This window comes from Serinus canaria, chromosome 24, assembly GCF_022539315.1.
Source record: "Serinus canaria isolate serCan28SL12 chromosome 24, serCan2020, whole genome shotgun sequence".
In the NCBI taxonomy this organism is placed as follows: Eukaryota; Metazoa; Chordata; class Aves; order Passeriformes; family Fringillidae; genus Serinus; species Serinus canaria.
Genome location: NC_066337.1, coordinates 6,337,792 through 6,352,581, shown reverse-complemented (window position 1 = coordinate 6,352,581; position 14,790 = coordinate 6,337,792). Strand labels below are relative to the sequence as shown.

The following is a 14,790-nucleotide window of genomic DNA, read 5'->3' as shown; positions in this document are numbered from 1 at the left end:
TCTGCCCCAGGCTGTTCCCTTCCCAGGAGGCCCTCTTTGCTCCCCAGCCCCGGGAGCAGGGCAGCATTGCAGGGACTGTGGCTCTGGACTCTCCCCAAGACACCCCAGCATCCCCTGAGACTGCACAGGAGCAGGCAGAGGTCCCTGCCGCCTCCCAGCCCATCTCTTGCTCTTTAACACCTGCAATCCCACCTGCCCCAGGAAATTTCAGTGTTCTGTTACAAGGAATGCCCACGGTTCTGGAGAACCTGTGAAGCCCCAGTGCTGGGAGGGTTCTGTCACTGCCCTCAGTCCCTGCAGGGAGGAGAACTCACCCTTGTTGTGTCCCACGGGGTCTCCTCTGTGATCCTCAAGGTTTTTGCCAGCAACATTCTAACGAGCATCCTAAAGGTGCCGAGGGTCCCCCACCCCCTTTGCCCATGGCTGTACTGACCCCTGAAGCTGGGTGGGGATAACCCCACATTCTCCTCCAGGGAGCTGCTCCTCCCTGCACAGCAAAGTTGCTCCAGGGATCGATTTGCTGCACTCTCCAGAGCTGCAGGACTGTGTCAGCAGGACAGTGGAGGTGATTTGGGTGCCCTTCCTTGGGGAGGGAGAGGTGCCACGGGAAGCTGGAAGTTTCCCGCAGTGCTGACCCCACGCTGAGGTGCCCAGGGCGCAGTGCCCAGCAGGGACAGGGACACCGGGAGAGCTCATCCCACTGGCACTGCTGCTGGGAACGGTGTGGGGCTGGGGAGGGGGCCAGGCAGGGCTGGAAGGTGGAAAGAGGGGTGGCAGTGCCTCCGGGCAGACCCTGCCTGTGCGAGGAGTTGGGATGCAGCAGCGCTTGGCAGCCCAAGTGAAGGGCAGCAGGGAGAGGCAGGGTGGAGGGCGCTGTCAGAGCTTCCCTCGTGTCTCCACGGTGGCTGAGCTGATGGATGTGCCCATCAACTGTGCCCCAGTTGTGTCGTGCTGCTCTGGAGCATCCCCACGGCGTTGCAGGACCGGGAGAACAGCCGGTTATGGGTGTCCATCACCCAGTGCGTGCCCTGGGCTCTGCTGAAGCCTGCTGAGCCTTACCTGCCATGAGCAGCCATCAATCCCAGCTCTCTGAGCAGCACAGTGGAGAGGCTGACAGGGCACAGGTCCTGGAGGCCCTACAGTGGGTGTGAGGCACCCCTGGAATCTCCCCGTGGGGAGGCTGGGGCAGCGCTGGCCACGCTCCCACCCCCAGCACTGCCCTGGCTCTGTGCCACCTCCAGGACAGAGCTGTGGACACACAGGGTGCCCTGGGCTCCCTCAGCACCCAGAGCCCCTCAGCAGGACCAAGGAACAGGCTCATCCCCCCAGGCAGAGCAGGTGAGGGGCCCGTCCCGCCCCTCCAGGCTGTGGCACAAAAGCATCGAGGGCAAAGTCGGTGTTTTGTTGTTCTTTTGTTTGTTTGACTGTACAAAGAGCAATAAAAACATCCCACACTCGGCAGAGCGCTCGGCAAGGGAAGCCCAGGGGAGGCGCAGGCCCGAGGCAGAGCAGCCCCTCCCGTGTGTACGGATCTGTGTTTGTCACTCTGCTGGGCACGGCCAGGTACAGACGGACGCATCGGCGAGTAGCAATCCAAGGGTAGTGCACGAGAAGAAATGAAAGGCAGAGGCAAGACTGGTCGTGTGCAACACTCAGAGGCCTCAGCGCCCCCGAGGAGCTGGCTCAGTCCCGCCGGGAGCCGGGGACAGCCCGGCTCTGGCAGAAAGCGGTGCGGGAGCCCTGCGGCACCGCTGGCACTGTGCAGGGAGGGGACAGCCCGGCCCTCCCGGGCAGCAGGGCCCGGGGAAGGGGGGCAGGCGTGGGACACGGCACATTCCTGCTGCGGAGCGGAGGGGAGCAGCGTGGAGCCCAGCGGGGTCGAGTGGGATGGACGGGGTGCGTGGGGCCGGGTGGGAAGCGATGGGGCAGAGCGGGGAGGGCACAGCTGTCCCCCATCCCTGGGGCCTGATGGCATTGCCGGGATGGCACCTACAGAGGGACGTGGCAAAGGTGCCCCTTCTCTGCACGGGGACGGTGCAAAGGTGTCCCTTCTCCCCTGGCAGTGCTGCTCATGGGTGACAGGACCTCCATCCCCTACACTGGGCAGTGTCCCCTGTGGCTCTGGGCACTGTCCCCCTCCTGGCAGCCACGGGAGGAGAAAAGCTCAGGTCTGGTGCCACAGGGGACACTGCCCTTGGTCATTCCCTGCCTGAACCCCCAGTGCTGCAGGCAGCACAGCTCACCTGCCAGGTGAGGCAGGTGGCACATGGGGCTGGGCACGCTGGCAGTGCATTGCCATGGCAGTTACAGTGTGCAGTGCTTTGCAGGGAGGCAGAAGGAGGCAGTCTCAGCATCCCAGGGCTGCTCCAGGATGACAGAGCTGTCCTAACTCTGGGCCTGCTGTTGTGCCCAGTCCTTCCCAGCAAGTGCCCAAAAGCTCCTCTCCCTTTCAGCAGCTCCTTGTCCTGAGCAGCCTCACCCCAGCACTCCCCACCACCCCAGTCTGACACATCAGCAGGACATTTTCCACCACAACCACCCCCCCCAAGAAGGAAACAAGCACAAAAAAGGCAGCCCAGCACCTCGGGCTGAGATGCTCAGACCCAAACCAGCCCGAGGCAGAAGGGTCCATCCCTGGCACACCAAGAGCTGTTAATGGTTCCAAAACACTGCAAAGCTCCAGGACACTGGGTGGGCTCATGGCCTTGGCCTCTGACTTGTGAGCAGCCTGGGACAGTCCCTGAGGAGCATGAGCTTGCAAGGAGGAGACTGGCAGCTATGGGGATCCCTCAGAATGGGAACACCAGTGCCAGTGGCCCAGGCTCAGCAGGAGCACCTGGGGATGAGCCCTGACCCCAAAGGCTCTGCTGGCCCCTGTTCACATTTTCTACTGGGACAGAGAGCAGACAATGGGGCACGGGGCTGCCCAGACCCCTCTGTCCCTCCTGGCACCCCCTGCTCCAGCCCCTCCATGTGTGGGGGCTGCACAGATCCCCCCTCACCCGCCCCAGCCTGCCCCCAGCACCTCTACACTGGCACAACTCAAAGCAGGGGACAGACTCAGCCTCAGGGGCCTCAGCCCCTCTCCCCAGCCCTGCCCAGCACAGCCAGGCTCCAGGGACCTCCTCTCTGCCCTGCTCCAGGCTGGGTTGGGTGTTTGCATGGAAGGAGGGATGCTCTGGGGAGACAGAAATCCTTGCTCTGGGAAGCACATCGAGAGGGTCACACTGTACAGGGGGCAGGAGGGAGGGGCGGGCAGGGGGCCTTTACTTGGTGCCCTCGTCCGGGTTGCCTTCGCCGTCTGTCTTCCCTTCCTCCTCCGTCTTCTGGTCGTCCGTGTTGAGCCTCTGCTGCTTTTTCCGACGCACGCACTTCACCACCATCAGCACCAGGATCACCACGGCCAGGAAGCCGCCCACAGAGGCACCCACGATCACGGCCACCGTCGAGTCGTGCTTCGGGGGCTCTGGGGACACAGGGCACGGGCTCAGTGGCCGTGGGGACAGGCAGGGCTCTGCGAGAGAACCCTGCCCCCGTGGGCGCCCCCGGCGCAGGGCACCACTGACCTTGGGTGAGCACCTTCAGGCTGATCTTGCCGTGGCCCCGGTGCCGGTCCGGGGGGTTCAGCACGTAGCAGTTGTAGGTGCCCTCGTCCTCCAGCTGCACGTTTTTGAGGGTGAAGGACACGTCGTACTTGGCGGGGTTGCCGGTGAACTCCACGCGGTTCCCAAAGCGGTCCAGCTGCTTGTTCATGATCTTGGTGCGGAACTGCAGGAACTGGGCAGCCGTGGGGACAGCAGGTGAGGCAGCGTGCGGCACCCCACGGGCCATTTCCCAGCCAGGCTCCCCCTCCCTGCACGTGCTGCCCTGTAAGAAGCCCCCAGGAACACTCTTTGAGCCGGTCCCAGGCCCCCAGCAGATCCCCAGAGAGACTCACCAGCTCCTCCGAGCAGTTACTGCACTCCTGGTACGTCCAGTTGAGGGAAAACTGCTTGTTCTCCACCTTGTAGCAGGAGTTGAAGGTGCAGGAGAGCTTCACAGAGGAGCCATTCATGGCATTGATGATGGCGGGGGCCATGACCTCCATGCCCAGTCTTGGGGGCGCTGCCAATGCAGATGGATTTGGGGGGTGTCACAGGCAGCCACCCTGGCAGCTGAGCCCATGTCCCCCTGCTGCCCTGCCTCCACAGAGCTCTCCCTGGGGCCTGGCATTGCCTTCCAGGCACATCCACACACTCTACATCCAGCCAGGACTGGAATTTCCCTGCCCAGCAGGAACGAGGGGAGCAGCCCTGGCACCGTCCCTGGGCTGGACAGGCCGAGCACGGTCCCTGCTCTGCCAGGGCTGCTGGCCCTCCTGTGCCATCCCGGGGCTGCCTGCGGGCCAGCCCTGCTCCCGGCCATCCCCCGGGGCTGCGCTGCTGCGGGATCGATGGTGCTGGGTGAGGCTGCAGCGTCAGCACTCGGGGCCGGCGCCACAGCCACACGCCAATTATGGCTGAGCTCATCACATCGCATTCCCAGCAGGACACGGCTCCGGCAGCAGGGCTGGCATCTGCCAGGGCCGGCCCGGGGCTCCCGGGGAATGCAGATGCTTTCCCTTGCCAGCAGAGCCTACGCAGGGATTCTCCAGTTGGGAATGACCAGAGTGGGACCCAGGTCTCAGCTGGGGGAACAAGGCCAGTCCCTGATCCCTGGCCTTGCTGAGAAAGAGGGGCAGTACCTGGTGCAGCTTGCAGGGCAGGACTCACCTGGGGAGGGGCAGGGATGGGGTGTCTGTGCCCTGCTTCCTCCTCCACTCTTCCCTGCAGCTCCCCTGAGCAGCACCCAAACCCAGCACCTGCATCTGTGCCCAGGTGGGCGGGGGGAGCAGGCTCCTGTGCAGCCAAGCTGGCTGCCAACACTGGGCCAGGCCCTCAGAAGCACAGGGACATGGGGACAGCGAGCCCTGCGAGGGACCAGAGTGTCCTGGGGGGCCGTGACACCCTGCAGGGCAGGCACGGGGACACTGCCACCAGGTGCTTTAGTGATCACCTCACCTCTCCCCTCGGGCTGCTGCTCTTTGCTCTCAAAGCTTCTTGCCGAGGCCAAGCTGGGCGCATGTCAGGGCTGCTCCATGCTGCGCTCCGCCTGCAAGCAGGGCAGGAAAGGGCCAGGCTCTGCAGCCAGGGACAGCAGCCGTGCCCGAGCTGCAGGTACAGCTGTGCTGAGCAGCTCCCACTGCCAGCTGGGCACCAGCAGCACCCTGCAGCTCCTGGGGGCAGAGCGGCGCCCTCGGGTATGGCCAAGCCCTGGGGCAGCTCCTGGCTGTGCTGGCAGCCGTGGGGAACACCCCATGGGGGGACACCCCCCATCCAGCCCCAGAGCACGGAGGGCTCCCACAGGGCTCGGGGACACAGGGTTGGGCACAGCTGGTGCATGGGGATGGGTCACAGAACCCAAGACAGGAAGAAGTGTCCCAGTGTCACAGCCTTGCTGCCCCATGGCAGCCACCACCTTTGATGCCTCCAAGAAAACCTTGCAGGGATTGGAGAGGAGAGCCAGGAGCTGGCCTGTCCCAGCAGGAGTGGTTGGAGGGGATCCCTGCACAGAATCATTCTCTGGGTGCCCCTCACAGGGTGTCCCGTGTGCCTGCAGGTGGGTGACCTGGCCTTGTCCTGTGTCCTCAGGGCTCTACAGAGGGATGAGGTGCCACCAGCAGCAAACCTGTCACCACCCCAAGCAGGGACAGCACGGCCTGGCAGGACCTAGGGGCACCCAAGTGAGTCTAATCTTTGCCGCTGGCCTGGCACCCAGCCCTGGGGGACAGCAGAGGTGGGGGAAGAAACCCCCAAAACCCCCGGGACCATCCAGGCCGTGTCCTGCAGTGCTGTGCTGGCTCCCAGTGCTCCGTCATGCTGCACCCGGGCTGGGGGGACAAACAGCAGCCTCTGCAGCAGCCCTGACTGGCTGTTGTACCCTTCTTTCCCAGGCTCTCTCCTTGGGGACAAGCAGCCCGTCGGGAGCTCCGGGACAGCGCTTTGGAGGAGCGGAGCGTTCCCGGCCGCCTGCGATCAATGCGGCCGCGGGGCTGCTGACACAGCGCTGCTGCTGCGGCTGCTGCTGCCGCGGGGCACGCACGGAGCCGGCCCCAGCACGGCCACCGGGCCGGGGACAGCCACAGCCACCACCACTGCACCCCTGGCAGTGCCCGCAGGACAGCCACAAGGCAGCACAGCCCACCTGGCAACACCCAAAGAACAGCACAAGGCAGCACAGCCCACCTAGAGCACCCAAAGGACAGCACAAGGCAGCACAGCCCACCTGGCAGCACCCAAAGGACAGCACAGCCCACCTAGAGCACCCAAAGGACAGCACAAGGCAGCACAGCCCACCTGGCAGCACCCAAAGGACAGCACAGCCCACCTAGAGCACCCAAAGGACAGCACAAGGCAGCACAGCCCACCTGGCAGCCCGCTCCCCTGCCCGCCATGCCAAGGGCTCTGTGCTCCACAGCCGGGATGCAGGGCGTTTTTAGGAGGAGATGCAGTGGCACCCTAGCCCCCACCCCGCCCAAAAGCAGGTCACCCAGGCTGGTGGCTCTCTGCAGGGCGCACGCCAGACCACCTCCGTGCCCGTCCCTGTGGCACGGCGCTGCCCGGGCTGCCACACGGGCAGGGGCTCCTGGCCAGGGGCACGGGTGTCTCCCCCATGGGCGCATGCAAGGGGGCTCAAGCCGACACTTACCCAGCGAGAGGAGCAAGGTGAGGCCAGTGAGGAGCAAGGTGGGCTGCGGGAGCCAGCCTTCCGGGCTCATTTTGACGGACTTTTGTGTGTGGAGAGGACGTGGTGTTGGTGTGGATTGTGGAGGTGGTGGAGGTGCTTTTTCGAACGCCCGGGTTATTTGCAGGTGACATAGAACATTAGAGCCGCTTTCTCCCCACAGCCCAATATGGCTGGAGCGGTGCTGGGGCGAAAAAAAGCAGTAAATGCTGTGGTTGGTGGATTGCAGCCGCCGGAGTGGGAGGGCGGAAAAATTTTCCCCTGAACTGCAGGCGACAGCTCCTGGCACTGCCGGCTCCGTGCTCTGTGCACGGGCTGTGGCACACGGTGGGTTCCTGAGCCCCTGGGTGCGGTGGGGACACGCAGGTGTGTCCCCTGTGCCCTGCTGGAGGCTGGCAGCCAGCCATGCTCACACCATCCACGGCAGCAGTTCCTGTTCTGGAGAGCCCAGCGGGGCCCAGGAGGGTTGGAACTGCCCTCCTGGAGGCAGGCAGAGGGCAGAGGGGCTGCTCCGGGCTGGCAGCAGCACAGGGGCCCGAGCAGCCCAGCCAGGATGCCCCAGGTGGGCTGCAGCAGGTAGAGGTGCTCCTGCTCACCTGCCTGCTCCTGGACAGTTCCATCACTTCCCAGGGTTGCCAAACTGCTGGGGCTCCTTCCCCTTCTCCAGCAGCACCTTCTCCCAGGATAACAGTTCTGCTCTCCCAGCCCCAGGACAGGGAGGCTCTGCCTGGCAGCAACAGGGCAGCAGAAACTCTTTGGTCCCCTTTGCACCACCAAGGGAACGTTTGGGCCCTGGGCTCCAGCTGCAGGGATGGGGGCAGGAAGACAAGGAGTGACCTCCTGGAGCCCAGAGGGGCAGTGACAGCGCTGCTCAGGCCCCGGGACACGGGGGTGCTGGGACAGCATCCCTGGGGACAGAGACTAGGGATGCCCCAGAGCCAGGGCACACCGCAGTGCTGTGCAGCAGGGCCGGGGAGGCAGGAGGGATGCAGGGGGAGGGATGCAGAGGGGAGGGATGCAGAGGGAGGGATGCAGAGGGGAGGGATGCAGAGGGGCTCTGCTGCCTGACCAGAGCCAGGAGGGGAAGCAGGACAGCCGGGAGGGGCGGCACAGCAGCGTCCCAGCAGTTCTGCTCAACAAACACTGCAGGCACAGCACTTTGCCACCCGTTCTGGGCAGGCAAAGCCCTCTGTGCTCTGCTGCTACGGCTGACACGACCCTACAAGGGTGCTGTGCCATCCCCCGACCCCCCAGACCCAGCTTCCGGGCTGGTTGCTCCCAAATCCCATCCCGCGGCCGCCTGCGGGAAAAGAGAGCAGGGTGTCAACGAGAACCAAGGAGCGCAGCGCGGCGCTGCAGTGAGCCGGCAGCGGTGGGAGGTGGAGGGTCCCGGCTCCCTCCGCACCTGGAGGTGTCAAACATCTATAGATAGCGCCCGGCACCAGAGATAGAGCGGGAGCAACGCCAGCGCCCGCCCAGGCGCTGCCCCGGGGCCCCGGGAGGGGCGGCCGGGCTCCCCCCGGCAAGCACTGCCCATCACCGGCTGCTCGCCCGTGGCCAGGGGACACGCGGGGATACCCCACAGCCTGCGGGCTCTGTCCTGCTCCCCTCAGTCCCCATCCTGCTGCCAAGGAGCCCTTTTGTGCCCCGTTTGGCTTTGCTCCCCCTGGAGCCAGCGAGGCTGGCAGGTGCCCCGTGCCAGGCTGCACTTGGGTTCAGGGGCTGCCAGGCCCTGGGCCAGGCAGATTTTGGCACACTTGGACATCACATGCTTAGGCTGGAGGTAAAACACAGACAGCATCAGGGAAGATTCCCTGAGTTTTATTATCTGCAGAAAAATACTGTGACAGCTCCTGCTGCATCTCCCCCCTTGGGGATCCTCATCCTGGGCCAGGATCAGAGCTGGAGCGTGAGGCTGTGCCCGCTCTCTCGAGTCCAGGGGGGCAAGAGCTGCAGGGACAGGTGTCCCCTGGTCCCCTGCAGACAGCTGGGGTGGGCTGTGCCCCAGCACTGCCCTGGCATGGGGCACACAGCGACGTGTCACCAGTTCTCAGTCCTCAGAGGGACAAAGGTATCCCGGACACACCTGGGAAAGGGCTGCCATCCCCCAGCACAGCTACTTCTGCCGCTCTGGGGGCTGGGGAGGTGCCTCCTCTGGCCTACTGAGGGGCTCCTGGCTCTGTCCATGCCCCTGGGTCCCCTCTGCCATCCACTCTGACGGGATGGCCCTCTTGGCCAGCTCCACGTAGACGCCGTTGTCCCGGCAGTGAGATGGGTGCTGCAGGGAGCAAGGGACAAGGTGTGAGCCTCACCACGGGTACCAGGGTGGGTTTGGGGGCATGGGATGCTGGGGTATGGCACAGGGAGTGAGGCCCTGGGTGCCACGGCCCTGGCAAGGGGGGCAGTGGTGTGGGGGTCCCACCACGCCTGCTGAGCTCCTCACCATGGTTATGTATGTGTCCTCAGCTCTCCTCTTCTTCTTTGCTTCCTGCTCAGCCTTGGGCACCTCGGCTCCGGGGATTGAGGAGTAAATTGCTTCCTGCGAGGGGCAGATCAGGCTGCTCGGGACTGAGCAGCCCCCACACACACAGGGGCTGCCAGAGCCCAGCCACAGGGCAAGCTGCAAGAGCCACGACTGGAGCTGGCCAGCAAACGGCCCCTGGTGCCCGGGCCGGGTGGGAGCCCCTCCCTGGCCTCCCCAGCCCCAGTGACCCCTCCAGCCTCACTCTCACCTCTGCTTTGCCCTTGCTGCTGCTCTTCCCCATCCTCTCCAGGGCCGTGACGGTTGCAAACCTCGAGGGAAGGCAGCAGCAGTGTCACCTCCGGCTGAAGCATCACCCGCTCCTCCCGTCCCTCCCTCCCTCCCTCTCCCGGGACACTGACATTCCTCCGCACACGCCCGGGCCAGGCTAACCTGCAGCTGGCACAGCCCAGGAGGTTTGGGAGCCGAGGGGACACACACGGTGACACTAGATGGCAGCAGGAGGCTGGCACCCCACACCTGGGCAGCTGAACCCTCACACCTGCGAGCACCAGGGCTAAGCCCGGCCAGGGAGAGCAGCGCGGGAGGGCTGCAGGGAGCTGCTTCCTCACCCCCCTAAACGCAGAGCAGCGGTTTTACCTCTTCCTCACGCAGAGCCCGGCCAGGAACGCCACCACCACGGCCACGCAGCCACAGCCCACCACGGCCGGCCAGAACCCGGAGTCTGTCGGGGGCGCCGCATCCTCGGCACCTGCGGGGAGACACCGAGGCGGGGGTGGCACCGCGGGGACCCCCGAGCCGGGGCAGCCCCGGGAGGCGGCGGGCGGGGGGCATCGCGCACCTCGGGGCACGGCGGGGCTGACGAGCAGCACCGTGCGGCTCCTGAAGACGCTGCTGGTCTCCAGCAGCCGCAGCTCGCACTCGTAGGTGCCGCTGTCGTTGAGACTCAGGTCCCGCAGCAGGATGGAGCCGTCCCAGCGGGAGATGTTCCCCCGCCACTGCACCCGGTTCTTGAAGCGGCCCGCGGGGACGCCGTGGTTGCTGTAGTAAAAAAACACCATCTCCTCCTGCCAGGGCAGGTGCAGGATGTCAGGTGCCCGTCCCTCCTCAAGAGCTCTCAGTTCACACTTTCTCCCTGTCCCCTGGGCTGTTCTGCTTGCACAGAGCCCGGCACTCCCAGGGAAAGCCCCAGGATGCTGCTCCCCCTCTGCTGTGGCAACTGCCCCCACAGGAGCACCCTTATTCCTCTCATGGAAACTTCCTCTCCTCATGGCCTGGTGGCAGGAGGATGGGCTTCCCCACAGCCTGTCCAGGGCAGCTTCCCCATGGCTGAATCCTCATGGCTGCATCCCCACAGCCTGTCCATGGCTGCTTCCCCATGGCTGCATCCCCACAGCCTCTCCAGGGCTGCCTCATCCTCCCTCCCCTGCCACTGGCCCCGTGTCCCCTGTCCTGCCAGCCCTGTCCCGACCCACCTGCGTGCCAGCTCCTGCCTTGAGCAGCCAGTCCACTTTGTGCAGGGTCCATCCCTTGCTGTCGGGGTCCAGGAAGAGGCACTGCAGCAGCACGGAGTCGCCAGCCCTAGCTCGGAGCTGAGGCTCCGTGAACGCCTCGGCAGCCCCCGTGCATGGCCCTGCCGGGGACAAGGACAGCAGCATGAGCCCAGAGAGGAGGGCCAGCTGCAGCCTGCCCGTCCCCATCGCTGTCTCCTCCGCAGGGAAGCCTGGGGCTCACGGCCCTGAGCAGCCCAGAGGCCCAGCCCGTGCCTGAGCCCTGCTCCCGGGATGTGGGGCAGCGCATCCTCCCGCCGCCACACCAGGGCTGCTGCCGGTGATGCAGCCGAAGGGGAGCTGGGAGCACAGCCCCTGCCCTCCTCGCCTCGGAGCCACAGCCTGCAGCTCCTGCAGGGCTGTGCCTGTGACTCACTGCCTGGGAGAACCTGTGCTGCTCTCATCTCTACCAGGCCAGGGGCGATTCCAGCGCTTCACACGAATTTCAGTTCCTCCCTCACTGCCCATTTGGCTTCCTTCCCCTTTGCTCACAGGCTCCAGACCTGGGCTTGTGCTTGTCTGGCCACGTAACCACAGCTTGGGGTTTCTAGAGCAGCTGGACAGTGGGAAAAAAGCAGAGCAGGGGAACATCAAAGAGCACAGAGCTGACAGCCCGCACGAGGCAGCTGCGGCTGCAGAGCAGCGGCAGGAAGGGGATTAAAGGTCTCCTCTGAACTAAAAGGTTCTGTGAAACGAGTGGGGCAGAAAATGTCACTGGAGCTCGCCAACCCCACCTGCCCCAGCCTGCAGTGGCCCTGCAAGGGGAGGCTGAGGCTCTGCTGCTGTTTGCTGAGAGCTGATTCAGCTCAGGGGAGCTGCTCAGACAGGTAGGCTCGTCCTCGTGGCTGAGCCACTGCACCCAGCCTGTCCACAACCACCGAGGGCTGGGCCCTGGCCAAGCCCCAAGTGTTTGTCTGAAAGCCTGTAAATAATGAATGCAAAGTGCTGCAGCTCCCAAACAAGTTCTGTTGGTCTTGACCAGCTGAGGAGCTGAAAATGACAAATATTTGCCAGCGGAGAAGACCAAGGGAGCTGCCTGCCTCAAGCAGAGCCAAAATCAATACCTTGGAAACCTCCCCCTGTATTTAGAGTTGGTGAAGCAGTTCTGCTTCTTTCAAAGCCTTGGAGCCTTGGTAGAGGGCAGATCCGGGGATGGCAGTGCAGTTTGCAGGCTGTTTACAGGGGAGGTCGGCAGGACGGGGAGATGCAAGGCCAGAGAGGGACTGGCACCCAGGAGAGGAGCAGCTCCATGGGGCTCTCACCGCAGGAAGAGAGACACTAATGGGTCTGAGAGCAAAGGCAGAGGGGAAAGCAGAGGGGAATAAAACTTAGAGCTTACCCAGCCATGTCAGCAGCAGGGCCAGGCTCAGCAACACCTTCATCTCCCTCTGAAAAGAACAGCACAGGTGAGACATGCTCCAGGATCCCCTGGGGCAGGACATCAAGGACTGGCAGCCAGCTCAAGGTCAGAGGAAGACTCTGGTGTGCAGCCTCTGAGGCTGGGAGGCTGGAAATCAGCACAGCACAGAGGGCAGAGGCAGGGCTCTGGTTTGTGAGACCACACTGAGCCTGGAAAGGAGGAGCGAGCGTGGGGAGAGGGCTCAGCCCCCTCATCTTTTCTCCTGTCACGATTCTTTCCGGTGGTTTGGGGGTCGAGCCTCTGACATCTGAGCTGAGATGTTCACAGGTGTTGACTCTGCTCATCAGAGAAGCTGGGTCCTAAACCAAGACCTCCTGCTCCAGATCTAAGCCTTGCCCCTGGGTGCTGCACGCCGTGAGAGGCTCTGCTGGAGCAGGGCCACGTCTGATCTCTGCCTTCAGCTCGACCTGCTCCACATCTCAGAACAAAGCTGACTTCTCCTTTCTGGATTTATCCTGCAGCCCAGGGAAGGACTGGCTGCCACCCCCAGAAGGTGCCAGGCAGTGTCCCAAGGGAGGCAGGGGTCAGCACCCTGCTGCCCTGCCCCTGCTCCAACCCCAGCTGGGGCCCTTCCTTTGGGGGTGAGTGGTTCCTGAGAGCAGCTCTCCTGCCCGAGAGCCCTCACGTGAAGCTGCAGTTGAGGCTGCCATTACCAGCAGGTATTTTCCAATACTGCAGAAATGAAATGGAAATAGAAAGACAAGAGCTGAATCATCTCTGGCATTTTGGTGGCTTCTCTCATTTTGTTCCACTGTGCAAGGGAGAGGCTCTCCAGGTCAGCCTCAGGCAGGGATTCCAGACCCAGAATCAGCTGCTGGCGACCCTTGGATCAGTTCTAGGCTGAGAAAATCACTACAGCTTTGTACCTTCATCACCCTGCCCCTTCCACAAACAAAAACTCCTGAGAAGTGGCAGCAAGCCTTCTGGAATTCTCTGCCATCTGCCTCTCCAAACACAGGACCCCTCTGGGGCTGGGTTTTTGGTGGTTTGCTGTGCTCTGTGCAGCTCTGCCGTGACACACTTGGCTGCACAGCTGACCTACAAACACAGCTCCTGCTCAGCCCCAGGCCCTCAGCACAGCTCAGGGCAGCAGGCACAGACACAGTGCCAAAACCTGCAGAGCTGCACCCCCCAGGACCACCCCCTGCAGCAGCCAGCTCAAACCCAGTCCTGTCTGACTGCAGAAAACTGAGATTTCTGTACCCAGAACCTCCCAAAGCTCCAGGGGCTCGGGGCTGTGTTTGCCACCAGGTCCTTGCTGCGTTCATTGCCCTGGTTTCAGGGAGGATTTCTGGTCCTGGCTGGGAACACATTTTTGCAGGGTCTCCCCCTGTGACACACAGCAGTGAGAGGGTGCTGGGAGGCACCAGCTGGAGCCAGCACCCACTCACCAGGCTGCTCTGTGGGTGCCAGTGCTGACACATCCAAACTGCCTCTTCCAAACAGACTGGGGGAAAAGAGGCACAGCCACCACATGGCCTTCACACCCCCTGCCTTTGCTCATGGCAACTGAGCCAACAGCACTTCTGCTCCCCTGGTTCTCTTCTCAGGAAAAACAAACGAAAAAACCCGTCCAGAAATAAATATTACAGCAAAAGTTACTCACCTAGAGTGGCCTGGAAAGGTCAGCTTGTCTTGCACGTTCTTCAGCTGCTGATTCAGTGTCTGAATCTGGAGTATCTGAATCAGTTGCTAAATCATCGAGGTTGCACATGCAGGTTGGGTCTGATGGTCACTTTCACACAACAGAAAGCAGAACATGAAATCAGGATGTGCAACAGAGGGGGAACCAACTGCAGATGCATCTGCCAGAGAGGGGTGATGGGGCAGCTCCAGGAGGCACCTGACAGGAGAGCTGGGGCTCAGGCCAAGGTGAGGGACCGGCCTGACCAGTCCCAATGACCAGTCCAGGACACAGAGGTTCCTGGCACACCCCCTGTGCTCCCTCCTGCGTTGTTTTGGGGACCAGAGCTGCCCAGAGAACTGTCCCTGCTGCACCCTGATCCTGTCCCAGTGAGGCAGCAGCAGCAGCCCTGGGTGACGTGGCTGTGCCTTCCTCCTGGGGCTGCCAGGGCCCTGAACCTGCCTGGCACAGCTCGGGCAGCTGCCTCCTTCTGAAACACACACCAGGCACTGATTTGCCTCTGCTGCAACCCCCCTGGCCACTTTGAAAGAACATTCTCACCCTTCCTCTTTCCTTGAAACACCAGAGCAGCTCCTGTTCCCATTCCAGCATCCCTGTTCTGCATTCCAGCATTCCCTCTCCCCATTCCAGCATCCCCTCTCCCCATCCCAGTATCCCCTCTCTCCATTCCAGTGTCCCCTCTCCCCATTCCAGTGTCCCCTCTCCCCATTCCAGCATCCCTGTTCTCCATTCCAGTGTCCCCTCTCCCCATTCCAGTGTCCCCTCTCCCCATTCCAGCATCCCCTCTCTCCATTCCAGTGTCCCCTCTCCCCATCCCAGTGTCCCCTCTCCCCATCCCAGTGTCAGTGCCTTCCCTGGCACACTGTTGCAATAAAGCAGACAGGACTCTGTTTTTCATGCAGAAAAGCTCCTTCTTTACTCACAGAACTCA

General features: G+C 63.2%; 2 protein-coding genes across 5 annotated transcripts; both read right to left on the bottom strand.

Annotated features, from left to right (window-relative positions):
• Positions 1-1,396: 1,396 nt before the first annotated feature.
• SCN2B (sodium voltage-gated channel beta subunit 2) lies at positions 1,397-6,955 on the bottom strand. Its single transcript, XM_009098013.4, has 4 exons — positions 6,727-6,955; positions 3,938-4,104; positions 3,567-3,777; positions 1,397-3,466 (listed from the first exon to the last, which is right to left on the bottom strand). The coding sequence occupies exons 1-4, from the start codon at positions 6,794-6,796 to the stop codon at positions 3,267-3,269; spliced, it is 648 nt and encodes a 215-aa protein (XP_009096261.1). The 5' UTR covers positions 6,797-6,955; the 3' UTR covers positions 1,397-3,266.
• A 1,612-nt stretch (positions 6,956-8,567) lies between these two features.
• On the bottom strand, positions 8,568-14,061 carry JAML (junction adhesion molecule like). Of its 4 annotated transcripts, XM_050983656.1 has the most exons (8): positions 13,821-14,061; positions 12,134-12,182; positions 10,720-10,877; positions 10,086-10,311; positions 9,884-9,995; positions 9,495-9,555; positions 9,206-9,301; positions 8,568-9,040 (listed from the first exon to the last, which is right to left on the bottom strand). In XM_050983656.1, the coding sequence occupies exons 2-8, from the start codon at positions 12,174-12,176 to the stop codon at positions 8,879-8,881; spliced, it is 858 nt and encodes a 285-aa protein (XP_050839613.1). In that variant the 5' UTR covers positions 12,177-12,182; positions 13,821-14,061; the 3' UTR covers positions 8,568-8,878. The 4 variants fall into 4 exon arrangements, with proteins under 4 accessions (XP_050839613.1, XP_050839611.1, XP_050839614.1 ...); XM_050983654.1 differs by lacking the exon at positions 13,821-14,061 and having other exon boundaries at positions 12,134-12,328; XM_050983657.1 differs by lacking the exons at positions 12,134-12,182; positions 13,821-14,061 and adding an exon at positions 11,171-11,460.
• Positions 14,062-14,790: the final 729 nt, after the last annotated feature.